The following is a 26,511-nucleotide window of genomic DNA, read 5'->3' as shown; positions in this document are numbered from 1 at the left end:
TGATGGAACCAAACCCTTTTGTTTCAGTTCACTTCTCTCAGTGTCTAAGGGACCCACTGGCTCATATCCAGTCAGCCGGGCAATGACGTTTGGCTATTTGCCCCCATTATTTAGCCAGCAGTTTTCAACCCTGGGCACACATTAGGGTCACCTGGGTTTTTTGTTTTTTTTTTTTTTTTTTTTCCCCTCAGACAGGGTCTTGCTCTGTCACCCAGGCTGGAGTGGAGTGGTGTGATCTTGGCTCAATGCAGCCTTGACCTCCCAGGCTCAAGTGACAAGTAATTCTCTCCTGCCTCAGCCTCCCAAGTAGCTGGAACCACAGGCGCATTTTTAAGCTTTTAGTAGAGATGGGGTTCTCGCTATGTTGCCAAGGCTGGTCTTGAACTTCTGTCCTCAAGTGATCCTCCTGCCTCAGCCTCCCAAGGTACTAGATTATAGGCATGAGCCACCATGCACAACCACCTGAAGAGCTTTAACTCTGCGCCCACCCCCAGCAACAATAATTTAACTGGTGATGGGGCACTGGGCATTGGGATTTTAAAAAGCCACCCAGTGATCAACACGAGCTGAGAGCCAACATCTGGCTCCTTTTCCTCCACGTTCTCAGCCTGCCCTCCCGCAGTCTCTTGGGGACCCCCTCAGAGGATCCCCAGCCCTCCACAGACATCTGAGGACAAAGGGTTTATTTATTTATGTGTTAACTTTTCTTTTTCCCTGAGAACACACCTGTGAATTTTTTTTTTTTTTTTTTTTTTTTTAAGAGACAGGGTCTTACTCTATTGCCCAGGCTGGAGTGCAGTGGTGCAATCAGCTCACTGCAGCCTTGAACTTAAAGACAAGGGTGTAAATATCAGGCCTACTTTACGACTAAAACAGGCATACGACACGCAGCATAAACACACCCAAATGAGACTTGCACACAGATGCTCCCACGTGGTCCATTCCCTCACGGTGTCTCTGGGGTGGGCAGGCTCTCGGCTGCAGGTCAGCCCAGCAGAAGTGGCACTGCTCCGCCAAGAGTCTGGCTCCTGGCAGGCGCTGAGGATCAGCAGATCTGCACTGCCAGAGCCTGTCTGTTTACCGCCCACCCCACCTCCCTGCTCCAGCGCTAGAAAAAGAATTTGTCTTCCTTGGGGAGGAAGATGGGCCCGAATTAGCAGTGGAGTCCTGGGCAGGAGGGGAAACTTGGCCAAGAACAGAGCCATGGTGTCCACGCAATCACACCATTTATTGCTGTGCTGTCCGGGGAAGACACCGTGCAAACACCAAAGTGCATTGAGGAGAGGGGAGAGTCTGTGACTCCCAAACCCTCAAATATTTTATGAATCTCAGAGTCCGGACGCAGTTCATCCACGGAGATCTGCGCCCCATCCACACCAACACCCACGTTTTTGCACCCACATGTGCACAGTGCTCTTCAGAGCGGCGAGGTCCTCCCCCGCGGGGAGGAATGCGGGAGAGGCAGAGGTCACTGAGTTTCCTCCTGTTTCATGTCACCTCTTGGCAACCTGTGCCTGGCTTCTAGAAGCGGCATGGGCAAGAAAAGGAAGCAAAAGAGGCTCTGGCCTGCTCCTCCTTGCCCAGGAGCAAAGCCAGCAACTGTGTAGTCCCGCTGTGAGGTAATGCCTGGCGCCGCCCGTGTATTCCTGCAGGTCAAGACAGATTCGGGCCGGGCGGGGTGGCAGCCCAGCCACGGAGGCCATGCAGGGAGAACACCACGAGAACTGGCTGCCTGGGCCACAGCCACTCCCCGCCAGGCTCAGGGGCCTGGAGTCAGGGGGCATCCTGCCCTTATCTGTCCCCTGAGCTCCCTGGCTCCCCAGAAGGGTCTTCTATCAAGAACACTGGGCCCTGGGCAGAAGGGAGGGCAAGGCCCGGCCTCCCCTGGTCGCTGACCTCTCTGCCCAGGTGCTGTGGACCTGCTGAGACGGGTTCAGAAGGCGCCAGAGAGGAACCAGCTGGACCTGAGCCTGGCTCCCGGGCCCGCTCCCCTCCTGGCTGCAGCTGCACCAAGGTTCTCATTAGCAGCGGCCCCCGCCTGGGTGCGGAACATGCTTTGGGCATTTGCCATGAGGCGGCTGGGAGTTTTGCAACAGTTTCCAGGGGAGCAGAGCAGGAAGAGGGGCTTCCCCGACGATCCCATTCACTGCTCCTTCTCCATAGGCCAAGCCATGTAGGCAGGGGACAAAATGTCAGGTCTCAGCAGCTCCCATGGTACCTAATGTGACACAGACAAGGCTCCAGGCCCCATCTCACTGGCCTGGGCTCCCGCCCAGTCTCGGAGGCATCAGCTCACTCCCCATCTTGCCCCTGAAATTGAGTCACAGGCTTGGCCCTGGCCACAAATGGCCAGTACAGAAGGGGCCAGGCACACAGCACATGAGGGTGTGGGGTCTGGGTGCTCACCTGGCTGTCACCCAAGCTCCTCCAAGAAGGCCCCAAGGACCTTGCTGCCTGGAAAGCCATCTGTTTGGCTCCTTGGCACCGGGCACGCCCATTCCCTGAAACCCAGTCTGGTGTGGTCAACGTGCCGCAGTCTCCTTGAGTGAGCCTGGGAGCAGAAGCCCCATCCCAGGAGGGGAGTGTGGTGGCAGTGCCAGGCAGGAGGCAGCTCTGGGGCAGAGGTGTGGACAGGAGTCTCCCACCGCCCTGGTCCTGGCTCAGACCTGCCCTTCTGGGGCTGGGGAGACATTCTGGCGAGGGTCATGCGGGGGAAACTTGACGAAGGCAATGGCAGCCAGCTCCTTGCAGAACTCCTCCAGCACCACCACGCCCTGGAGGAGGGTCTGGTGGTCCAGCCTGAGGGGAGATGGCACAGGGGGCATGGCTGGGTGGGGGCAGGACTATGCCCAGCATGACAGCCCAGCATCCCTGTGGCCAGCCACCTCTCCTCCAGAGGCGCTTTCCACCCTCCCACCCCCAGGCTTCACTTGGCACCCTTGGTACTCACTGCTCCCCAGGAGCCTGGCCCGTCAACTGCTTGCGCACCAGGAGCAGCTTGCCTGGGAACTGGGGTACCCTCTGGATTCTCTGCATCAAGTCCCCGATCACCTAGAGCGGGAATCACAGGGGACTCAGATGGGGCCAGCAACACCAGTGAGGCCCCTGGCCCTGCCACACCATGCAGAGCATGGGAGACTGTGCTTTCCCTGGCACTGGCAAGGGTGCCCACCCCTCCAGCCCCACTGGGCACACTCCCTTGGGCCGAGGCGTCCTCACCCTCACCAACACGGAGAATAGGCTCCTGCAGCCGGGGGCCAGGCTGATGTACGGATCCAGCAGGTACTCATGAATATGGGGGTGGGGGAAGAGGGCAAGCCGGGACAGGACCGAGGTCACCTGCAGGTTCAGGCTGTATGGCTGTAGGAACATGGTGGACAGAGCCGAGGGCTGGCAGGGCTGGTGAGCCTTTTTGCACTCCCCCAGCAAGGTGCCTGGCCAGTGTGAACGTGTGTGGGGGTGGGAGGCTCACGTGATGTGTGTGTGTCATGGATTCCATGGGGCTGAGGGCCAGAACGTGTTAGGACGTGTGGAGCAGGGGTAAGGTGGGGCTTCCCACCTGGGGAAAGGGCAGGGGTGGCACCAAAGAACCGAAGCGGAGGCAACCCTGTGGCCAGCCTCTGCTCTTGAAGGACCCCAGGGGCACCAGCCTGGAGTTCTCCTGGCCCGGGCCCACTGGCTACCTGATCCAGAATCCGGGACATGCGGTCAAACAGCACTCGGAGGAAGTGGCCCTCGAAGAAAGGTCGCTCGGGCTCATGGGGGTCCAAAGGCATGGGGGTCAGAGGCCAGCCCCAGGAGGCGACGCGGGAGCTGCACTCCTGGAACTGACACAGGCGGGAGAGTAGAGGCAGCAGGCCTGGGGACTGGGAACCAGCAGACAGGGCCCCATGGAGGAGGGATGGGCTGGGGTCCTCGGGCAGATGAGAGAGGGGGAACCCAGAGCTTATCACCCAGCTGTTCTGAAGGACAGGAAGTGGGGAGCTGGTAGCAGGAGCCACTCACCAGGCCATAAGCATCATGGACGTATGTGTCATAGCCCGTCTCCTCCAGGAAGGCAGAGGTCTTGGCTTCCTCAGGGACCAGGCACAGGAAACTGAGAGATAGAAGCCGGTGTGGAGGCGCTCCCGGCTCACCCTGCTCTCCCCTGCTTATGGGACCCCATCTCCCTCCCTGACTGGAGCCCAGGGCTGTGGCCAAAGAGAGTAAAACTCAGGCCAGGCACCGTGGCTCATGTCTGTAATCCCAGCACTTTGGGAGGCCAAGGTGGGCGGATCACCTGAGGTCAGGAGTTCGAGACCAGCCTGGCCAACATGGGGAAACCCCGTCTCTACTAAAAATATAAAAATTAGCTGGGTGTGGTGGTGCATGTCTGTAATCCCAGGTACTCGGGAGGCTGAGGCACAGGAATTGCTTGGATCCAGAACCCGGGAGGTGGAGGTTGCAGTGAGCCGAGATTGTGCCACTGCACTCCAGCCTGGATGATGGAGACGGTATCTCAAAAAAAAAAAAAAAAGAGTAAAACTCAAGTGGTTCAGACTGCCTAACTTGCTCCCTACCTGTTGACGATCTCCGTCACTGCTGTTTTGCCATCGTAACTGGTGGCAGGAGCTAGGCGAGGCTTTGCGCGAGGTGGAAAGTTGGAATCCAGGAAGCTGTCAGTAAAGTAGGGGTCTTCCTCCAGGTCTCTGTGGCCAGGGCAGAGCAGCGCGGTACCAGTGAATGAATGGACAGAGTGAGTGTGCGAGTGCTAAGGGCTGGACTGGGTCCAAAGGGTGCCGGTTTCACTTACAGGGTGTCCTCATAGCTCTCAGGCTCTGGTGAGCCCCAGGCCACGTAAGGGCGGCCCTCAAGGTTGCGCAGAACCAGGCTGCGGATGATCCCCTCGTGGGGCTTCTGCAGCAGCTCCTCAAACAGCCGGAGTGTGGCGATGCTGATCTGGAGCAGGAAGGGGGTTGGCAGGATAGCCCCTTCCCCACCTAGCTCCCAGGGGTGCCTTGGCATGGCTAACCCAGATAAGAAAAGGCCTCTAAGGCAGAGTCACCTCCCTTGGCTGGATGCTAAGGTGGCAGGTTTTGGGGAGGAGTAGGGGGTGCCGGCCTAGGAATCAAGAAGTCTGGGTGGTCCCTGGTATGTGACTAATTTGATATGCGATTTCAGGCAAATCAATTCGCTTCTCTGTGCCTTACTTTCCATGTCTGAGAAATGGGAGCATCAACCTCGCCTACCTCAGAGTAGCTGTTAGCCCTCCAGCGAGTCAAGTGTGCAAAATATAAAATACTGTAAAAAATAAGCTGGGCACAGTGGCTCATGCCTGCAGTCCCAGCACTTTAGGAGGCTGAGGTGAGGTGAGAGGATCACTTGAGGCCAGGAGTTGGAGACTGCAGTGAGTTATGATCACACCACTGCACTCCAGGGCCTGGGTGATAGAGCAATACCCCGTCTCTTTAAAAAAAAAAAAGTATATGATCATAGAAAATTAGTGTGTGACAAAAGTGGTTCGGCAGTGTTTTGCAGTTCAGTGTCTCAAAAGGTGGAGTCAGCTGGGAACACTAATGAAACGGGAAGTGTTCAGGAAATCCCTCTGGCAGGGGTGGTGAGAGGAAAAGAGATGGAGGTCCCCCACCGTACCTCATCAGAGAGGTGGTCACAGTGCCCGATGAGATGAGCGTACAGGGCGTGGGGGTTGTCCCCGGGGGCTTCAGGCTGCCGGTCTGTGCCCAGGAGGAAAGCCACGGCCTCCCGCAGCAGCGCAGGGGAGCGGAGCTGGCGAAGCATGGCTGTGAGGAGGGCGGTGGAGGTCAGGATGCTCTGCTCGGACCTACGGGAAGAGGGCACCTTAGCCAGGCCCGGTGTGTGCAGACAGCACATGAGTGCGGGTGGCAGAACCCTTCCTGCTTGCCTCGCATCTTTGGCTGGTATGTCTGTGGTCACTTGCCCATCCCTGCTGAGGTCCTGCAGGGAAGGGCAGGAGGCCTTCCTTTAGCCCACGAAGCTCAGAGCCATGTACGCACCACGGGGCAGGCCTGGCAAACATCACCCAATGGGGTCCACAGACGGGATTCTGGTCAAGAAGGTGTCTGGCCTTAGGGACAGGACGAGGCTGGGTGGGGTAGGCGGTTTGCTGTAGACCAGAGTCGTGCCTGAGGGAACTAGACACTTACACGTGCAGGAGCTGGGGCTGCAGGGTCTCCACGAAGAACTTTTCAGCCACGGCCTTCGCCAAGGAGTCCGCAACCACCTGGGTGCCAGAGAGCGCGTCGTCAACGTGTTTTGCGCTCATCACTATTCCCACTGAGAAATAACCGTGTCCTTGTGCAGCGCCTGATGCCACAGGAGAGGGTCCCGGCCCGCCTGGGGCCCTGCCTAGCTCCTGGACCCCACGTTTCCATGTCCCTGCTTCACTCAGTCCTCGAGATGGAGATGCTGCAGGGAACAGTGTGAGAGCCCGGCCCCCGCCCACCCCTGCTCACCGTGTGTGCCTCTGTGATAAGGTGGTCGCAGTAATCAAACCAGCCCAAGAAGGCAGCCAAGGCTTCCTTGCCAGGGAAGGAAGCCTCATCAGACGGGGCACTGGGTAACCTGAAGGAAGAGGGGAGTGAAGTCTCAAGAGAGTGGAGGAGGAGTTTCAAGGTCTTCCTCAATGTCTACCGAAACTGGGCCCTTCCCTCTCCAGTGGAACCTCTGTGGCTGGGGATCAGTTATCTTGGGGGTTTTATGGACAGAGGCAGCAAGAGCAGTGCTTCCCTGGAGGGCGAGAAGGCCCCTGGGGATCAGCTGCAGCTTTGGGGAGAGGGTGGCCAGCAGGGGTCCCTAACAACGTGGAACCCCAGGGGAGCTGGCCACCAAAGACAGGCAGGGCTACCAGCAACTGAAGATGCTGGCCAGCCGTCCCGGGCTGGGCACCCACCTCCAGCTGATGCCCTCTAAGGCGGCAATGTCTGCGGGGTCCAGGAAGACAGGCATGGACAGGTATAGCTGGCAGAGGTGCCGGACGATTGCAGGGCAGCAGGCACTGCTCTGTACCAGGTAGGTGGCAGCTGCTGGGGAGGCCATGCTCACCAGGAGCAGCAGGTTCTCCTGGGCCTTCAAGGCCACCCGACTCTTCTAGGGGATGAGGATACAACTTCAGGGACATGCATGTGAGCCCTCAAATCACCCCCCGGCCGTCGACCCACCCTTCTCCCACCCCCACCTTCTCCATCTCTGCTGCCAGCACCTTGCTCTGGCACAGCCCAAGCAGGGAGGTGATCAGGTTGCTCTCTGTGGTCCCACCATCCAGCTCCTCGGTCTCAGCAGGCATGTGGCTGTTCAATGCCTGGGACCCAGAGGACTCCCCGTCCAGCTGGGGCCTGGCAGGAGCACCATCGTGGGAGCAGTCCTTGTCCCTGTGGCTGGTTGTGTCCTTAGGCAGGGCAGTGGATTCTCCACATGCCTTCTTCCTACCTACAATCTTTTTACCCTGCAAAGAGGGTGAGATGAGGCCAGGCCTGGTGGGGACCACTTCCCAGGGTCCCCCACTGGGACCGCAGGGTGGGCTGCCAGCAGCGCGTCAGCCTGGAGCTGGAGGGGAAGCTGCCTGCGTGCCTCCCGGGTACCTGCTCTCTGCTTCTGCCTCCTCAGGAGGGCCGAGGGGGCTTGCCCTGGGGTTCCAGGCCCTCCCGCTCCTGTTCCCGATCGGAGTGCTCACTTCCAGGATGTAGGCGAGCAGCTCTGGGTCCTGCTGGATCTTGGAGCAGAGGACGGTGGTGAACTGCACCTCCTCCTTTTCTGTAACGGATCCGGAAGCAGTCCCACCAAGTCGGAGGAGTTTCTGGAAGAGCACCAGGGCAGAAACAGAGGGGAGAGGTGTGGCAGGGGAGAGAGGGGGCCTCACGCCCAGACACCCCTTGGCTTCCAGGCCCCTCACCTGCACAGGCCTGTGGACACTGAGGTAATGCAGCAGGGGGTGCTGCACCTGCGCCAGAACCTTGCTGAAGAACTGGAACACCTGCTGCCGCATGCCTGGTGGGTACTGAGGCCAGGGACAGAGCACCTGTCAGAGCCATGTCCCCCGCCTGCCACATGCCTGGGGGTACTGAGGCCAGGGACACAGCGCCTGTCAGAGCTGTGTCCCCCACCTGGAACGGTGCACCCCCAGAGAGCCCCAGGCTCAACTCCTCCCTTAGTCCCGGCTCAGAGGGCCCCTTCTCACAGGCCTGCTTCCCTCGCCACGTTGTTTGAAACTGGCCTTCCTGGCACTCACAACCCCTTTTCCTGCGTCACTTTGCTCCAAGACTGGGTCATTATTGACCCATCACAGGATGGTCCTGCCTCTCCCACTAGGATTCTTGTCAAGTTTTCTTTCCTTTTTTTAAGACGCAGTGTCTTGCTCTGCCTCCTAGGCAGGAGTGCGGTCACACGATCACAGTTCACTGCAGCCTCCATCTCCTGGGCTCAAGCAATCCACCTACCTCGGCCTCCCACGTAGCTGGGGCTACAGGCACGCGCCACCATGCCTGGCTCTTGTCAGTCTGAAACCCTGCTGTGTCCCCAGCATCTAGAGCAGAGCCTGGCACATGGCAGGCCCATCTTTGTGGAGTGAACTGGGAACAGGAGCGCTGGGATGGTGGAGTGTTCTAAGTGAGACAGCCACAGTGCCTGTCCTGTTTGCTCCTCTCCCCCCAACTGCCACTTTCAGTGTCAGGACTGGGAAGAGCACAGGCAGAAAGGCCTGGAATCCAGGGAGCCCCAGGCTGCCCACTGCCCACCTCGGCCTGGCCCAGCGCGCAGAGGGCCTCCCACCTCGGCCTTGCCCAGCGTGCAGAGAGTCTCCAGGATCTTGTGCTGCAGCAGGTACTCCAGGCAGGGCCCTGCCTCACCCGCGGCCGCCTGCTGCTGCTCTTCATACACCAGGATGTCCAGCATCTGCTTCAGCCGCCAGGGAATGTCTGTCTTCTTGGCGGGGGTGTTTTCATCTAATGATGTTTGGGAAACAAGGGTGAGTAGGGTGAAGAGGGGCACCCTGGCTTGAAAACTTCACCCTCTCCTGCCAAAGCCCAGAAAGGGGAGGTCCTGTCTAGGAGAGGTGGGGGAAGAGAGCTGCTGGCAACTGGGAAATGGAAGTTTACAGTGGATGCTGCAATATTTAAGAAGACAAAAGTCCTTCCAGGCTCAGGACATAGTCCTCTGAGAACGCATGCATGCCCAGCACTTTATCAGGGGGCGGCAGCATCGGTTTCCTTCAAACCCCGGGATGGGTACAGAGACAGGGACACTTGGTCCTGGGCCCACAGAAGGCTGCTGTCAGCTCTGGGCCTGAGTGGACACTGTGGGCTCAGGGCTCTTGTCACATAACTTAGAAGCTGTAATTCCAGCAGGTGCCTGAGAGAGAACCTCCTGGGGCCTCCCCAACTGACACTCAGAGAAGGCAAGCCTCTGTTTTTCACAAAGCAGAAAAAAACATCTGCGCCACCACCTTCAGGTCTGACCCAGTCCTGCTCCCTGTACCAACGCCCTGACAGGGAAGCAACTTAGTGGGGGCTTTTGCAGTCAGAGTCTCAGTGTGTGTTTTAAAGAAAGTTCTGGTGCTTCAGGACTGGACTTGGAGCACCCCCTAGCTTTCCTTTAAGGAACAGGAGCTTGAGTAGGGCGGCCTGCCCCACGCACTTCCAACCCTTCTGGTCTAGGGACCATTCTGGAAATGAAAGGGCTGGATGGGGGAAGCCCCAGGTGAATTTCAGCCAGTTCTGATCTGATCTTACTCAGCTGGTGGACTGAGGCTCTCCTTCAAGAGATCTTTAACCTGAAGAGATGGTTCAGAACCAGGGGTGCGCTTTTCACCCCCAGGGAACATGAGGCAATGTCTGGAGACCTTTCTGGTTGTCCCAGTTCGGGGGTGGGGTGTGCTACTGGCACCTAGTGGGTAGAGACCAGAATTACTGCTGCACATCCCACACCACCCAGGACAGCCCCGCGCAGGGCAGGCTCCGGGTCCAATGCCAACTGTGCCTAGATTGAGAAACCTGGTCTAGCAGAACCTCAGAGGGTCCCGCAGATTTCTCAATTTCCTGGACTGGCCGGGGCTGGAAAGAAAGCCTGTAGGAAAGGCGTGGGCTGGGATCAAGCCCCAGTCTGAACTCCAGGAAGGGAAAAGTGAGGGATGCAGGATATGGTTACCTGGCAACCAGTCTGTATCCACCCATGGCAGCATCATGACTGCAGAGCAGCCACTCAGATGCCATCCCCTCAGCGGTCCTGAAGGGACCAGGTGACCCAAGGCTTTGGCTCTCTGGGGTGTCAGCTTAGAGAGAGGGACCCAGGCATGTTACCCACCTTGGTTTTCATTCTCCTCCTACCCCAGATCTCTACAAGGAAAATGCCCCTAAGTTGGCTCTGGGGAAAGGGGAATTTGTTAAACTCTTTTCTTTTGATCATTAAGCCCTAGGCACAAGCACTTGGGGCCTGAAGGTCTGGAGCTGGAAGCTGGGGGAAGTGCAGCCACCTCTTCCTTGCAGAGTCAGGCCACTGAGACCCCCAACCAGGCTACTCCTCCCTCACACAGCCCCTTTCCAAAAGGTCAGGGTGGGACCGGCAGCTAAATCATCAGGAGTGGAGTGGCCCAGGGCTCTGGGTCTTCTGTCTGTCTGATTCTCTGTCTCCATGAACTCGGCGCCAATTCTGAACGACTGGGCACGTTACCTTTCCCAGGACACCTGAATGGTGACACTCTGCACACTCCTTCCTCCCCGCTCCCTCCAGGGTCCCTGGGCTGGGGAGGGCCAGGCCGCACCTGTGCTCTCGATGTAGTAGTGCGTGATGCCCTTCCAGTGCTCCACGAAGGCCTGCAGCAGGTCAATGCTGGGCTCGCGCTGCGGAGAGGGCAGAGACACAACCTCGGTGGGGGCCACAAAGGCCAGGGAGCCCCTGCCCTCATGGGAACAGACATTCCATGCTGAGTGTCAGGTTCATGCTAGGCCTCCTCATGAGGAGGCACCCTGCTCCCTGGCTTTCAAAGGGAGGAATAACACATTTCCTCCAGGACACACTGGCACCTGGCCAAGGATCTCCTGACAGGCACTTCTCCCTAGATACCCCTCCCGCCTGGAAATGCTGTTTTCTTGCTGTGTGTCACAATCTTGTCCTGTCTCTGTCCTGGAGGTGCTAAGAATGTTGCTGGGGGAAACAGACACAGATTATTTCAACACAGCATGGTTACGCTACAGTAGAGGCACATAGAGGAACACAGGAGCGCAGTCCCCCAAAGAAAAGCAAAATGATACAGATCGAAGATGTGGCAAAGGCCAGGTGCAGTGGCTCACACCTGTAAGCCCAACACTTTGTGAGGCAAAGGTGGGCAGACGGCTTGAGTCCAGGAGTTGAAGACCAGCCTCGGCAACATGGTGAAGCCTTGTCTCTATAAACAATTTAAAAACTAGCAGGACGTGGTAGTGTGTGCCTATAGTCCCAGCTACTTGGGAGGCAGGGGTTCGAGGATCACCTGAGCCCAGGGAGGTCAAGGCTTCAGTGAATTGTGATCGCACTGCTGCACTCCAGCCTAGGTGACAAGGTGAGACGCTATCTCAAAAAAAAAAAAAAAAAAAAGACAAAGCTTTCCCATTCCTCTCAATCTGAGAGTCTATGAAAATCTGTTCAAGACCACCACAGGCTCTGTTCAGCCTGATGGGTAGATAACATTAGCATGATATTAACAAAGTGCCTTCCTTATAACATGCTTTCATCTTGTGTCCAAAGCCTGAGCCTGCATAACCCCAACTCCTTAGCCAGTGCTGCTCTCGTTTCCTCCTCTACCGGCTCCTTCTATCAAGCCTTGGAAAATTCTGGTTCTGTTCTGGGCAAGCCCCTAACCTCCCCCTTTTCCATAAGCGCTCTCTCCATCTCTACACCACGGCTGATAATGGCCTTGCACTGAGAACAACCACTTTCCCTGAAAACTTCTCAAAAAACAAACAAACAAACAAAAAAACATTCCTTCGCTTTTCTTGCAGAGTAAATGTTTTCAGGAAAAAAAGAAAGAATTCTAATCATCCCTCCCCACAGCTGTGCATTTCTGCCTCTAGATCTTTGCTGGGGCCACTCCTCTGCCCAAGGTGCTCTGTATCCCGCTAACTTGTCTGGATCCTGAGAGTCCCCAGTGAGGTTCAGTCTCCAGCAGCTCCACCAAGCCCTCTCCAGTGTCCCTGCCTGCCCACACCTCTCTGACCTCACACTTTACCGCACCACAGAGCTGAGTAGCCACTCATGAAATCATTCGTTCATTCCAAGCGCCCACTATGTACAAGACACTATGCTAGATGCCACAAGCAACATGAGGATGACTAACACCCAGTCCTCAAGAAACGCACCATGGAGAAGACGATATAAAACCGCACTGAATAACGAGGCAACAAGGAAGTAGTGTGAGGCCGCAGGAGAGATGGAAAGTAGTGACCTCTCAGAAAAACAGGGGTAACTTCTAACAGGCTGGAACAGGGAAGGCCTTACCAAGATCACATCTCAACTAAAACTTGAAGAACCGGGTCAATATCAACAAGAGAAGGAAAGACAGTCCCTGCAGAAGGAACTCTGCATAGTGTGTCTGGGGAAGGGGTGGGCTGGCGAGACTTTGGAGTCTCTAATGCCAAGCCAAGAAGTCTCAATCATTTTTTGCAGGCAGCAGGCAGCAGGTCAATGACAGCTTTTTTTTTCTTTTGAGACCGAGTCTCAAAAAAAAAAAAGAGTCTCACCATCACCCAGGCTAGAGTGCAATGGCACCATCTCAGCTCACTGTAACCTCCGCCTCCTGGGTTCAAGTGATTCTCCTGCCTCCCAAGTTGCTGGGATTACAGACGTGTGCCACCACGCCTGGCTGATTTTTGTATTTTTAGTAGAGACGGGGTTTCACCATGTTGGCCAGGCTGGTCTCGAACTCCTGACCTCAAGTGGTCCGCCAGCCTGGGCCTCCCAAAGTGCTGGGATTACAGGCGTGAGCCACCACACCTGGCCATTGGCACCTTCTGAGCAGTGTTTTCGGAAGATTCATCTGGCAGTTGACCTTGCGAGAGGAGGTAAAGGCAGGAAGAATATGCTTAGAAGGCCACTGCAACATGGGGAGGGAGGGATGACATTCAGAGAACTGGAAACTCCCGTCGGTCCGCAGGGCATCTGGTCTTCTTTCAAAGCTAGTTGGTAGGGGCTACGACCCTTCTCAAAAGTACCACCACCCACAGTTATTCCAAATATTCCATCCCTGTGCAGTGACCGCATCTCACTACATTCTATGTGACAATGCCTGCTGTGCTGAGCAGTCATCTCTTCTGCTAGACGATGAGCTCCCTGAGAGCCAGGGTTCTGTGTTTGATAGCTAGCCTGCCCTCAATGGGCTCAGCACATAGTGAATACCCATGAATATTTACCAAATATCTCAGGAAACTCCTGGAGACATTCTTTCCCTAGTTCCTTGTTTTAGAAAGTCCTCTGGCCCTTCACCAGCCCTACAATTATCTCATAATTCCTGTGATGGGGTCTCCTTTAGCCTCAAAATTGGCTTATAGTCTTTGAAAACCTTGAGCTGGGCTTTAACCAAAAAGAACACTTCAGTACGGCAGGAGACACGGGAGAGGCAGGTTAACCAGCACAGGCCATTAGAGAGCTGGTGACACAGGTGTGTGATCTTTACCTGACTCCACGACCAGCTATGATAACTCCAAACCAAAGGCACTAGACCCAACAATTTCTCTTTAAAGATATTAGTGGCCGGATGTGGTGGTGGCTCACACCTGGAATCCTAGCACTTTGGGAGGCCGAGGCAGGTAGATCACTTAAGGTCAGGAGTTCGAGACCAGCCTGGCCAACATGGCGAAACCTCGTCTCTACTAAAATTACAAATATTAGCTGGGCGTGGTGGCGCAGGCCTATAGTCCCAGCTACTCGGGAGGCTGAGGCAGGAGAACTACTTGAGGTGGAGGTTGCAGTCAGCTGAGATCGCCCCACTGCACTCCAGCCTGGGTGACAGAGGAAGACTCCATCTTAAAAAAAAAAAAAAAAAAAAAAAAAAAGAGCTGTAATGATTCCTAATCTGTTGGATCAGAAGAGGGCGGGGAGGAGCAGTCTTCCTCCTCAATGAGGAATCAGTTGACTTACTAGGATCACACTTGGTGACCGAGGCTTGGGAAAGACCTAGACTGGCGACCTGAGGGTAGAGCAGAAAAGAGGAATTCCCGTCTCCCTGTAGGGCCAGCCACACCGCCCGGACGTAGCCTATATGGTCAGTACTAAATCACCTGCTTAAAAAGATCTCCTTCCACTGCCAAAATCTCCTCCTGCCACTGATGCCTGTACTTCCGTCATTAGAAGCCTTAGAATTTGACTCCTAGCCAGGTGCGGTGGCTCATGCCTGTAATCCCAGCACTTTGGGAGGCTAAGGTGGGTGGATCGCTTGAGGCCAGGAGTTCAAGACCAGCCTGGGCAGCATGATGAAACCCTGGCTCTACAAAAAATACAAAAATTAGCCTGGCGGTGCCGCATGCCTGTAGTCCCAGCTACTCAGGAGGCTGAGGTGGGAGGATTGCTGAAGCCCAGGAGGTGGAGGCTGCAATGAGCGGAGATTGCACCACTGTACTCTAGCCTGGGCTCAGAAATAAATTAATAAATAATAAAAAGAAAAGAAAAAGAAAGAAATTCACTCCTCAGGACTGAGGAACTGTCTGGCCTGTCTCACCTCCTGTAAATGGAGTGTTCCCCAGAGGTATGAATTAGTTTATCAGATCACTTTTGAAGATGACAGCTGTTTTGACCCGGGATGGGGGAAGGGGAGGAAAAATCATTTTGGAACCCTCTCTACCTGGATGCCCCAAGGCCCTGGACCTGGGTCAACCGCAGGGCTGGGAAGGTGGAGGAAGTCATAGTTTCTGACTTTCTTCCCAAGTTTGCCTAAGGCAAACTTCTTTCAACAGGAGCTCCCATGAGGGTTGGGGAGGAGGTGGTGGCGAGGAAGGAGGGCGAAACCCAAGGCTTTCTCTCCCAAGAAAATCTGATACTTAACTCATCAATTGGGGGAAGATTTATACTAGGAGGCAGAAGTATTATCGACTTTACAGACAGCTTCTTGGCAGAGTTACTTTCAACAGGGGGCACCCCCCCGCCACCCTACCAGGAATACCCCCACCCTTCCTACACAGCGCTACATCTTGCTGAACGAACCCTAGTAGTAGGCTGCCTGCCAGCCTGCAGCCCCAACAAAAAATGGCAAAAACACAAACTCTGACGGCATGTGAAACATCAATGGACTCTCCTCCCCGCACAGGGCCACCCAGGCCCCACCACGGGCGGCCTGTCCCTAACTCAAAGTCAATTTGGCTTGTGAGGGGTCACAGCCACGCTGGAAACATCTGCACCCAATAGAAGGCGATTTCCCCGACTGGGCGCCCACCAGCCTGCCCCGGGTCTTTACCCTTCGTGGGGACTTGGACCGGCAGGGCCTGCGCTTCCCACGTCCCAGGGTGACGGGAAGGGCGTCCTGCACCCCAACAAGGTCCTGGAGTTGTCTGGGAGATCAGACCGGGGGGAAGGGGCGGCGATTTTTTCAAGCCCAGGCGAGGCGGCGGGGTGGAGCGGAGGAAGGAGGCAGGCCCACCGGGACTGGGAGGCGGCCTAGGGCCCCGGGGGCAGGAAACACCCCAAGCGGTGACAGGGAGCGTCCCGGCGGAGGCGAGTTCGGGAATTGGGAGAGACTCCGGGGCCAGGACGCACAGACAGGAAGCGACGCGGGAGCAGGCCGGGGAGGTGGGGCGGTCGGGAGGAGTCTGGGAGCGGGACTGGGAAGAGCGAGAGGAAGCGGGGCGCGGCCGGGGAGGGGAGGCCGGAGAAGGGGCGCCGCGGCCCGGGGGTCCCTGCCCGAGGGGGACCGCGCCCGCGCCCGCCCGCTCTCCTGCCGGACGCGCCCGGCTCCGCGCCCGCCCAGCCCGGCCTAGGCCCGCGACCCCCGGCAGCCCGGCCCGGCCCTGCCGGCCTCACCGCCCCCACGGCTTCCTGCAGCAGCGCCCCGAGCCGGCTCAGCATGATGGCGCCCGGCCCCCTGCTCCCGGGCGACAGCGGCGGCGGCAGCGCTCTCGGCGGAGGAGGTAGCCCCGTGGCCCCGGCGGCCCCGGCGCGACGAGGGAGGCGGGGCCTGGCTGCTCCGCCCCTTCCCGGCCCGGCTGCGTGGCGCTGGCTAACCCCGGCTGGGGGCGCCCCGTCGGGCTGGGAACTGCCAGCGGTGGGCCCTGAGAGTTGGCTGGGAGGTGTTTTTTTTTTTTTTTTTCTTTCCTTTCTTTCGAGACAGGGTCTCGCTGGGTCGCCCAGGCTGGAGTGTAGTGGCGCGATCTCCGCTCATTGCAGCCTCCAAGTCCTGGACTCATGCGATCCTCCAACCCCGGCCTCCAGAGTAGCTGGGTCCACAGCCGCGGGCCACGACGCCTGGCCAATTTTTTTTTTTTTTTTACTGGGAGGCGAGGTTTCACTGTGCTGCCTAGGCTGATCTCCAGCTCCTGGCCTCAAGCGACCCTCCCGCCAGGGCCTCCTGAGTAGCTGGGATTAAGGCGGGAGCTAAGGGAGGTGTTTTCGAAGAGGAATTACAACTCCTCCTGAATTGAAGTCTCAGGCAGCCCCAGGCACATGGGCTGATGAGCTCCTGAAATGTGCTGGTCCCAACCAAGATGTGCCGTGCCAAGCACACCCCGATTTGGAAGATACAGTAAGAAAGGAAAGAATGTGAAACTGCAATAACCAAGGCTTATATTGATTACATATTGAAATGACTATTAGGTGTGTTGGGTTAAATAACGTATATTGTTAAAATTAACTTCACGTGTTGCTTTTTACTTTTTTAACATGGCTATCAGAAAATGTTTATGGGCTGTGGGTGGTGGCTCACACCTGTAATCCCAGCACTTTGGGAGGCCAAGGCGGTTTGATCACTTGAGGCCAGGAGTTTGAGACCAGCCTGGCCAACATGGTAAAAACCCGTCTCTACTAAAAATACAAAAAAAAATTAGCCAGGCGTGGTGGTATGTGGAGGCTAAGGTGGGAGAATCACTTGAACCCAGGAGGCGGAGGTTGCAGTGAGCCAAGATCGTGCCAGTGCACTCTAACCCGGGCAACAGAACGAGACCCTGTCTCAAAAAAAAAAAAAAAAAAAATTTCTGCAGCTGAGTGTGGTGGCTCAGACCTGAAATCCTAGCACTCTAGGAGGCCAAGGCTACTGACCAGCCTGGGCAACATACCAAGATCCTGTCTGGACAAAAAATAAAAATAAAAAATAACCAGGTGTGGTAGTATGCGCCTGTAGTCCAAGCTACTCGGGAGGCTGAGGTGGGAGGAGGATCACTTGAACCCAGGAGTTCGAGGCTGCAATGAGTTATGATCGTGCCCAAGCAGTCCAGACTGGGTGACAGCAAGATAGTGTCTCTCTAAAAAACAAATAAAACAAAAAAAAAATTAGTGTCTCTGCTAATCACTGACATCATATTGCGTCCGGAATTGGTGGGTTCTTGGTCTCATTGACTTCAGGAATGAAGCTGTGGACCCTCGCGGTGAGTGTTACAGCTCTTAAGGTGGCACGTCTGGAGTTTGTTCCTTCTGATGTTCGGATGTGTTCGGACTTTCTTCCTTCTGGTGGGTTCGATGGTCTTGCTGGCTCAGGAGTGAAGCTGCAGACCCTTGCCGTGAGTGTTACAGCTCTTAAGGCAGCACGTCTGGAGTTGTTCGTTCCTCCTGGTGGGTTCGTGGTCTTGCTGGCTTCAGGAGTGAAACTGCAGACCTTTGTGGTGAGTGTTACGGCTCATAAAAGCAGTGTAGACCCAAAGACTGGGCAGTAGCAAGTTATTGCAAAGGGCAAAAGAACAAAGTTTCCACAACGTGGAAGGGGACTGGACAGAGTTACCACTGTTGGCTTGGGCAGCCTGCTTTTATTCTCTTATCTGGCCCCACCCACATCCTGCTGATTGGTAGAGCCGAGTGGTCTATTTTGACAGGGCGCTGATTGGTGCGTTTACAATCCCTGAGCTAGACACAAAGGTGCTCCACCTCCCCACCAGATTAGCTAGATACAGAGTGTAGACACAAAGGTTCTCCAAGGCCCCACCAGAGTAGCTAGATACAGTGTCGACTGGTGCATTCACAAACCCTGAGCTAGACACAGGGTGCTGATTGGTGTGTTTACAAACCTTGAGCTAGATACAGAGTGCCGATTGGTATATTTACAATCCCTGGGCTAGACATGAAGGTTCTCCACGTCCCCACCAGACTCAGGAGCCCAGCTGGCTTCACCCAGTGGATCCTGCGCCTGGGCTGCAGGTGGAGCTGCCTGCCAGTCCCGCGCCGCACGCCTGCACTCCTCAGCCCTTGGGTGGTCGATGGGACTGGGCGCCGTGGAGCAGGGGGCGGCGCTCGTCGGGGAGGCTCGGGCCGCACGGGAGCCCATGGAGGGGGTGGGAGGCTCAGGCATGGCGGGCTGCAGGTCCCGAGCCCTGCCCCGCGGGAAGGCAGCTAAGGCCCGGTGAGAAATCGAGCGCAGCGCCGGTGGGCTGGCACTGCTGGGGGACCCAGTACACCCTCCGCAGCCGCTGGCCTGGGTGCTAAGCCCCTCATTGCCTGGGGCCGGCAGGGCCGGCAGGCTGCTCCGAGTGGGGGCCCGCCAAGTCCACGCCCACCCTGAACTCCAGCTGGCCCGCAAGCGCTGCGAGCAGCCCGGGTTCCCGCTCACGCCTCTCCCTCCACACCTCCCTGCAAGCTGAGGGACCCGGCTCCGGCCTTGGCCAGCCCGGAAAGGGGCTCCCACAGTGCAGCGGTGGGCTGAAGGGCTCCTCCAGTGCCGCCAAAGTGGGAGCCCAGGCAGAGGAGGCGCCGAGAGCGAGCGAGGGCTGTGAGGACTGCCAGCACGCTGTCACCTTTCAATATGACAAAAGGGAAAGAAATCAGTTACCCTCGGGAAGGAAGAATAGCCCCTGTCAGAATTATAGAACCTAGAGTTTTGGGGTCTTGGGCTTCACAGGACCTGCCTCACCTTTTAGGACCCATTCCCCAGTGGGGCTGAGGCACAGGAAATGCTGACCTGCCCAGAGTGGGCTCTGTGCTGTGGTGTGGAGCCTGCAGTCCAGACTCTGAGCCAAGGTGGCCAGTGTCTGGGCCTCAGGCCCTAAGGAGGGCCAGGGTTCAGCCAAGCCCAGGCTGAGTGAGAATTGACTGGGACCTCAGTTCTCTGACAGAGTGGGAGTTCCACTTCAGTCTCTGCAGATTTCTAGGCCCACCTCCTCACAGGTAAAGGACGCAGGCTGGATAGGTCAAATCAGCTTGCTTCCCTTCAGCATGTTTCAGAGGACTCTAGGGGATAATGAAAGTACATCAGCAGTTCATAACCTTTTATTCCACTTAACTTTTTACATGTTATTTTAAAAACTCTAATAAAAGTCAGTGTACACACTACATGTGTTATATTCCAGAAATATCAGAGACCATGATGTTTTATTAAATTCTGAGGCCAGGTTAGCCCGTTTAGGGGAAGACCTTTGAATAAAGCCTCTCCTGTCAGCTTAAATGAAGAGTTGAAGATGATTTCACGGTAAACTGAGTTTTATGTATTCTTTTTTTTTTTTTTGGGAAGGAGTCTTGCTCTGTCGCCCAGGCTGGAGTGCAGTGGTACAATCTTGGTTCACTGCAAGCTCTGCCTCCTGGGTTCATGCCATTCTCCTGCCTCAGCCTCCCAAATAGCTGGGACTACAGGCGCCCGCCACCACGCCCAGCTAATTTTTTGTATTTTTAGTAGAGACAGGGTTTCACCGTGTTAGCCAAGATGGTCTGGATCTCTTGACCTCATGATCTGCCCGCCTTGGCCTCCCAAAATGCTGGGATTACAGACGTGAGCCACCACGCCCAGCCTATGTATTCATTTTTTTTTTAGATGGGGTCTTGCTATGTTGCCCAGGCTGGTCTCAAACTCTTGACCTCAAGTGATCTTCCTGCCTCAGCCTCCCGGGCAACACAGGTAAGCTGCTTTAAACATGCAAGGCATGAAGGCCAGATTTAAGGAGAAGGCCATGTGGCTGGGTGTGGTGGCTCACGCCTGTAATCCCTGCACTTTGGGAGGCCAAGGCAGGCAGATCACCTGAGGTAGGAGTTTGAGACCAGCCTGGCCAACATGGTGAAACCCCATCTCTACTAAAAATGTAAAAAATTAGCTGGGCGTGGTGGTGGGCACCTGTAGGTCCAGCTATTTGGGAGGCTGAGGCAGGACAATCACTTGAACTCAGGAGGTGGAGGTTGCAGTGAGTCGAGATTGCACCATTGCACTCCAGCCTGGGTGACAAGAAACTCTGACTCAAAACAAAACACAAAACAAAAAAAGCCATATAGTCAATGACTCTCAATGTGAAATAATTTGCTCATGCTTTAATTTTTTCATTTATTTATTTATTTATGTGTGTGTTGTGGGGAGGAGGCACTGAGAGGCTCTTCCTAAGGCTTTGTTTTAGGGACAAAGAGCTCCACCCTGAGCTGCTCTAGTTTTTTTTTTTTTTTTTTAGTTTTAGTAGAGATGGGTTTTCACCATGCTGGCCAGGCTGGGCTCAAACTCCTGACCTCAGGTGATCCACCTGCCTTGGCCTCCCAAAGTGCTGGGATTACAGGCGTGAGCCACTGCGCCCAGCCTTCTTTTTTTTTTTTCCATAGGTTATTGGAGAGCAGATGGTCTTTGGTTACATGAATAAGTTCTTCAGTGATGATTTGTGAGATTTTGGTACACCCATCACCCGAGCAGTATACACTGCACCCAATTTGTAGTCTTTTATCCCTCGCCCCTTTCCCACCCTTTCCCCATGAGTCCCCAGAGTCCATTGTGGGTTTTTTGTTTTTTTGTGACAGAGTCTTGCTCTGTAGCCCAGGCTGGAGTGCAGTGGCACGATCTCGGCCTACTGCAACCTCTGCCTCCCAGGTTCAAGTGATTCTCATGCCTCAGCCTCCTGAGTAGCTCGGATTACAGGTGTGTGCCACCATGCCCAGCTAATTTTTTGTGTTTTTAGTAGAGATGGGGTTTCACCATGTTGCCCAGGCTGGTCTCGAACTTCTGAGCTTAGGCAATCCTCCCGCCTTGGCCTCCCAAAGTGCTAGGATTACAGGCGTGAGCCACTGCAGCTGGTCCATTGTGACGTTCTTACGCCTTTGCGCCCTCATAGCTTAGCTCCCACTTATGAGTGAGAACATATGATGTTTGGTTTTCCATTCCTGAGTTACTTCATTTAGAATAATAGTCTCCAATGCCATCCAGGTTGCTGTGAATACCATTAATTCATTCCTTTTTATGGCTGAGTGATATCCCATCATATACATGCTCTAAATTCTCATGAACTGAAAATCCTTTAGGACCTAGGGTCAAACCTGCCCGTACTACATACAGTTCCCAAACCCTGTCTCCAGCACCCCTTAGGGTTCAATGACCTTGACATTTTCCCGAACAGCCTGGGAACTCCTTTTGGACAACGGGCATGTCAACCTGGTCACTGCTGTGTTCCCCATGCTCAGAGCAGGGTAAGCCCCCCAGCAGTTTCTGAATACCTTGTATTGGGTATGTGTGCAGAGACCATTTCTTTCTGCCCCTCCTAGTCTGCCCTCCTCTGCTTCTCCTTCACAGACAACAGTACCTATTGGGAAAGTCCTAGAAACCTGAATCCTGTCACCATTCTCCACTCATTGGTTTCCTGTAGCTCTGGGCTTCAGAGGAAATGTCTCTGTCCCACCATTTTCTCATTTGCTAAGAAGATGACAGTGATCTGTTCTGTTGACCTCATAGGTTTGCTGAAGGGATAAAATGATGTTGGGGATGCAACAGAACTCCTATAATGTAAAATAATCGTTCACATTTGAGGGGTTCTTATCCACTTTGCTTATTTCAGCCACAGGGCTAGGAACTCAACTAAGGGACTCAGGCTAGGCCCCAGCTCCAGTCTCAGGTTCACAAGTTACGCACCCTCCAACTCACCTGGTTCCTCTGACTGCATGCCTCTTCATGTGCCCACACATGGTTCTGCTCCAGCCAGGTGGGGCTGGCCCCTCCCCACGTAAGCACCCACACCTGCAGGCAGTCCTCCTTCTGGTCTTTCCGTCAGATCCGCAGCCCCTCTCCCATCCCCCACCCGCAACACGTAATTCCCTGTCTTTTCCCCTTGGGAGGCCTTACCAAGTCAACCAAGCCCAGATTCCTATCTTCCTCCCTGGGCCTCCACTTGACTCGTCCTCCAACTGCCATTTCTCCATTCCTTAGTTTCCCCTGCCTGGTTCCTGGCAATCAGCTCACCACACACTCACATCCTGCTGACCTTTTCTGTGTTTGGCCTCCCCATTGAACCATGAGCACCCTGCCCCTTGGGAGGGACAACCACGTCCGATGTTGAGCTTGGCCACCAAGGCGAGCACGTCAGGATTTGGTGGAGGGCTGGGGCAGTCTTTCCTCCCAGCCAGTTCTCTACCAGGCTGCTCCCTGAGGTATGAGTTCCCTCTGGCCCCAAACACAAGGGTTCCTGCCCCCATCACAGAGTCCCTGAAGGAGAGGCAGACAGGCCCCTGTCTAGACGGCCCCTGCTTCTGCGGCCCGGGCTTGGGGGAAGAGTACTGTGGGGCTGTGTCTCCACCCCTCCAGCCCTAGGCGGCCCCTGCGTTGGAACCCTTGCTCCCAGGGCTTCCCTCTGCCTGATATGGCTTTTCTCGTTCACCCAGGTCTGGTGGCTCATAAGGAAAAGACAGATGTAGGGACCCAATGCAAACTTTTAATTCCAAGCAGAGTCCCCCTCCCCCAGCATGGTCACACACACAGTGGAAAGGGATGCCAGGGTCTGGGCAGGAGCAATACCCAGACCTGGGCAAAAATATAGATATCATTATATACACACGTGGACTGGAAAGAAGTCAAGCTGGGGGTGTAAGGTAGGGCAGGGGCAGGTGAGGAAAGCAGCTGGGGGGGCCCCAATAAATTACATTCTTGAGAGAGCATAGTGTGTGTGGGGGGGTGCGTGGGTGTGGGTGAGAGCTGGTAGCCAGGACACTCCAAAATGTGCCAGGCCTGGCCTCTTGACCCCATCCAAGGGAGGCGGAAGGCCCAGCTTCTGCCCGGTGCCTGGCTTAGTGCTGGAATTCCCATTTCGTGGCCTGGAGGCAGGTGGAGGGCCAGGGTCGTGTGTAGGCGGCATCTCCACCCTAAGCCCAGGCTTCTGGGGAAGCCGCAGGGCTGGAGCAAAAGGCTTGGAAGCTCGGGGTTTGCGAGCGGAGGTCAGGGCAAGCTGAAGTGGAGGGGTGACCTCCCTGCTGGAGGCTGAGCTGGGGCCTGTTCCCACTAGAGTCAGAGGAGCAGGAGGCTGCAGTGCAGGAAAGCTGTCAGCAGTGAGTATGGGAGGGCTGGGTGGGCGAAACAAGAGCCTGGAGCTCTTTCTGCCTGGCCACTTCCCACCCCTGCATCTTCCCTCCAGCTGTTCAAGACAGCCAACCGACCTAACCACCAATGCCCCTCATTCCTCCTCACCCTCTGGGGGGAGGGGCAGGGAGAGGGCGCAAACATGAACTCTGTGTGCCAGAACCCAGACTGGCTTTGCCCTGTGCAGGGAGGGCCAGGGACGAGAGCAGGAGGCCCCCAGCCTTGTGAGGGGGAAGAGAGTCCGTAGCTCACTGCCGGGGACTGCAGAGGTTTTGGCCCCCCACTCTACCTGAGGAAAGGAGCCCACCCTATTTCCACCCCACCTCCTGCCCCTCCCAACCCGCCGGGGAAAAACCCTGAAGTAGCAGGGGTAAGGGGGCCGTCCCGGAGCAGGTGGGGGCCATCAGAAGAGAGAGGCCTTCTTCTTGAGCTCATTCCGCTTCCACAGAGCCAGCTTGCCAAACTCTTCAGGGGACATGGCAAATACCCTTGAGAAGTCCTCGGCAGACAGATGCCTCTACATGGGGGAATCGGGGCAGCTCAGCATGGGGTGGGGGCTGTGCCCAGTGACCTAGGGGACACTTACTCAAAGAGGCCCCAGGTCTTCCGCCAGGCAGGACAGTGCCTGTGGACAGACCCACACCCATCCAGGGCATCTTCCTTGCCTACCTCAAGCCGCATCCGATCCACCCCCGGTGGCAGCTTGGTTCGCCCCTTGTTGGTCACCACTAGCATTTCATAGGGATAGATCTGGGGGTGGGGGGAGGGGCAATCTTAGGCTCACAGAATGTCCTGTCCTTCGACTCCCTAGGCCTCCCACATCAACCTGCAGAGGCCACTGGGGTTCATGCCATCTTGCCCTCTGTCTCCCCCAATTTCCCTGCCATCCCTCCCATCTTCAACACCAGGAAGACCCCGCAGCGCATTCCACTTGCCTGGCATCTCCCCAGCCTCCCGCCCCGCTACAGGCGCTTGTGTCGCCTGCCCCTCACCTTCTGCTCCAGCACACAGGGCAGGGAGTTCCCCCGGTCCATCCTCCCCCTCTGGCCCTCTCCGTTCTGGGGAGACCAAAGCCGCAGTGAGCCAGAGCGGGGCAGGGAGACCTTCCCAGCCTTACCCCGGCTTCTTCTTCACCAGGCAACTCTGTGGCCCCACACCCCCCTTCCCCTGACACTTTCAGGTGCCAGGACCCGGCTTCTGGTGCTCCGCCTGTTCCCCTCCAGGAGGCACTCACCTGCAGGCCTGCGGGAGAGAAGGGGCGTGGGTCAGACACAGCTCTGAGGTCAGCAGGCCAACACGCCTGACCTCACCAGACCCCTGCCCACAGCCCAGACCCCGGCTGCCCAGGGACCTGTGTAAGCCCCTTCTCCAGACCCCGGCACCAGGCCCCACTTCTCACCTGGGCTTCCAGTCTCACTCCCTGATGGGCTGAACTCTGTGGACTGTAGCTAGAAAGGACACACAGGAATCAGAGGCAGTCGGGGATATTCGCCTTTGGTCCCCTTCACTTTGGGGGTCTCCCTGCTCCCTGAGGGTGCCCAAGTGGCTCAGTCCCTCAGCACCCCACATGCACGCTCCTCCCACGTAGTCTATATCTCTGGTCCTGAGACCTTACCCGGCTCAGGGTGGTCCTGCCATAGGCGGGGAGAGAGGAAGATTTAGACGTTCCCTGGTGCAAGGCTGGAAGAGAGCAAAAGGTCCTGGGTTCAGTCCCTTTGGCCCTGACAGCCCTTCCTGAGAGAGCAACCTCACTGGCCTTCCACAGCTGGGGCGGCAGGGCAGGAAGGGGTCATGCTGCGGGGATCCTGGCGGGCTTCTGCTAGCTCCCAGCTCCTACTGGTCACCTTCAGCAAGCAATACAGTGCTGGTGGTTCTCAGCTGTCTCTACCGCCATCCCTCTTCTCTCTAGCTAGAAGTGGCCCAAATATACAATTGGGCCCAATGCCTGATGTGAAAATTGAGTCAGCCAGAGCCAAGGCTCACATCAGAAAATGAACCTCTGGGATACACAAAGAAATCTAAAATCGAATCACAATAATTACATTATTATAATTTTATTAACGATGTTAGTAATCAAATCTAAAAAAAAAAAAAAATTTTTTTTTGGCCAGGTGTGGTGGCTCATGCCTGTAATCCCAGCACTTTGGGAGGCCAAGGTGGGCAGATCACCTGAGGTTAGGAGTTCAAGACCGGCCTAACCAACATGGAGAAACCTTGTCTCTATTAAAAAATACACCGCGCCTGGTCAAAAATTTTTAACAGAGATAGGGTCTCACTATGTTGCCCAGGCTGAACCTGAACTCCTGGACTCAAGTGATCCTCCTGCCTTTGCCTCCAAAGTACTGGAGCTACAGGCATGGGCCACCTGCTCAGCTAGTATTCATATTTGTTTGTTTGTTTATTTATTTATTTATTTTTGAGATAGGGTCTCAGTCTGTCACCCAGGCTGAAGTGCAGTGGTGTGATTATAGCTTTCTGTAGCCTCAACCTCCCAGGCTCAAGTGATTCTCCCATCTCAGCCTCCTCAGTAGCCGGGACTAGGGGCATGCGCCATCAAACCCAGCTAATATATATATATATATATTTATTGTTTGTTTTTATTTTTTGTAGAAACCAGGCCTCACTATGGTACCCAGGCTGGTCTTGAACTTCTGGGCTCAAGCAGTCCTCCCACCTTGGCTTCCCAAAGTGCTGAGATTATAGGCGTGAGCCACTATGCTTGGCCTAGTAATCAGATTTTAAAAGTCTGACATTAGGCTGGGCACAGTGGCTCACACCTGTAATCCCAGCATTCTGGGAGGCCGAGGTGGGTGGATCATGAGGTCAGGAAATCAAGACCATCCTGGCTAACATGGTGAAACCCCGTCTCGACTAAAAATACAAAACAAACTAGCCGGGCGTGGTGGCAGGCACCTGTAGTCCCAGCTACTTGGGAGGCTGAGGCAGGAGAATGGCGTGAACCTGGGGAGGCGGAGCTTGCAGTGAGCCGAGATCACGCCACTGCACTCCAGCCTGGGTGACAGAGCAAGACTCCATCTCAAAAAAAAAAAAAAAAAAAAAACAGTCTGACATTATACTACAGAAAGAGTCATGTTCTC

The 26,511-nt window shown here is 55.7% G+C and overlaps 2 protein-coding genes across 17 annotated transcripts in view; both read right to left on the bottom strand.

The window, feature by feature from the left end:
• Positions 1–1,209: 1,209 nt before the first annotated feature.
• FHIP2B (FHF complex subunit HOOK interacting protein 2B) lies at positions 1,210–16,160 on the bottom strand. 4 transcript variants are annotated; one of them, XR_010127158.1, is made up of 18 exons: positions 15,994–16,151; positions 10,772–10,850; positions 8,785–8,957; positions 7,910–8,014; positions 7,691–7,813; positions 7,220–7,462; positions 6,911–7,107; positions 6,474–6,582; positions 6,165–6,241; positions 5,632–5,821; positions 4,793–4,938; positions 4,560–4,688; positions 4,006–4,096; positions 3,684–3,827; positions 3,220–3,360; positions 2,951–3,051; positions 2,407–2,799; positions 1,210–2,218 (listed from the first exon to the last, which is right to left on the bottom strand). XR_010127158.1 is itself a non-coding variant. In XM_063668577.1 (18 exons), exons 4-18 carry the CDS (start codon positions 8,905–8,907, stop codon positions 2,661–2,663), a joined length of 2,058 nt encoding a protein of 685 aa, XP_063524647.1. In that variant the 5' UTR covers positions 8,908–8,957; positions 10,772–10,850; positions 15,431–15,524; positions 15,994–16,128; the 3' UTR covers positions 1,210–2,660. The 4 variants fall into 4 exon arrangements, 2 of the variants coding, with proteins under 2 accessions (XP_063524647.1, XP_054354637.2); XR_010127159.1 differs by having other exon boundaries at positions 1,210–1,521; XM_063668577.1 differs by adding an exon at positions 15,431–15,524 and having other exon boundaries at positions 1,210–2,799; positions 15,994–16,128.
• A 6,592-nt stretch (positions 16,161–22,752) lies between these two features.
• DMTN (dematin actin binding protein) overlaps positions 22,753–26,511 on the bottom strand; it is a 33,599-nt gene continuing 29,840 nt past the window's right edge. For 12 of the 13 annotated variants that reach the window (XR_008504175.2, XR_008504172.2, XR_008504180.2 and 9 more), the window contains 5 exons: positions 25,029–25,093; positions 24,813–24,861; positions 24,406–24,655; positions 24,083–24,163; positions 23,798–23,930 (listed from right to left, as the gene is read on the bottom strand). Coding sequence is in view for 1 of the 13 variants with exons in the window: in XM_054498910.2 (XP_054354885.1) it covers positions 23,817–23,930; positions 24,083–24,163; positions 24,406–24,471; positions 24,648–24,655; positions 24,813–24,861; positions 25,029–25,093 (383 nt within the window). In the remaining 12 variants the exon portion in view is untranslated. Of the gene's footprint in view, positions 23,931–24,082; positions 24,164–24,405; positions 24,656–24,812; positions 24,862–25,028; positions 25,094–26,511 lie in introns of all 13 variants that reach the window. The other variant, XM_054498910.2, reaches the window with a different exon arrangement.

The sequence above is a fragment of the Pongo pygmaeus genome, chromosome 7 (assembly GCF_028885625.2).
Source record: "Pongo pygmaeus isolate AG05252 chromosome 7, NHGRI_mPonPyg2-v2.0_pri, whole genome shotgun sequence".
NCBI classification, from domain to species: domain Eukaryota; kingdom Metazoa; phylum Chordata; class Mammalia; order Primates; family Hominidae; genus Pongo; species Pongo pygmaeus.
This window is presented reverse-complemented; position numbering and strand designations above follow the sequence as displayed.

Coding starts and splice junctions, on each gene's coding strand:
- FHIP2B (XM_054498662.2), bottom strand. CDS start 16,038: ATGCTGAGCCGGCTCGGGGCGCTGCTGCAGGAAGCCGTGGGGGCG. Junction 3,828..4,005: donor TCCATGATGCTTATGGCCTG/GTGAGTGGCTCC, acceptor CGCCTGTGTCAG/TTCCAGGAGTGCAGCTCCCG. Junction 2,800..2,950: donor GGCCAGGCTCCTGGGGAGCA/GTGAGTACCAAG, acceptor ATCTCCCCTCAG/GCTGGACCACCAGACCCTCC.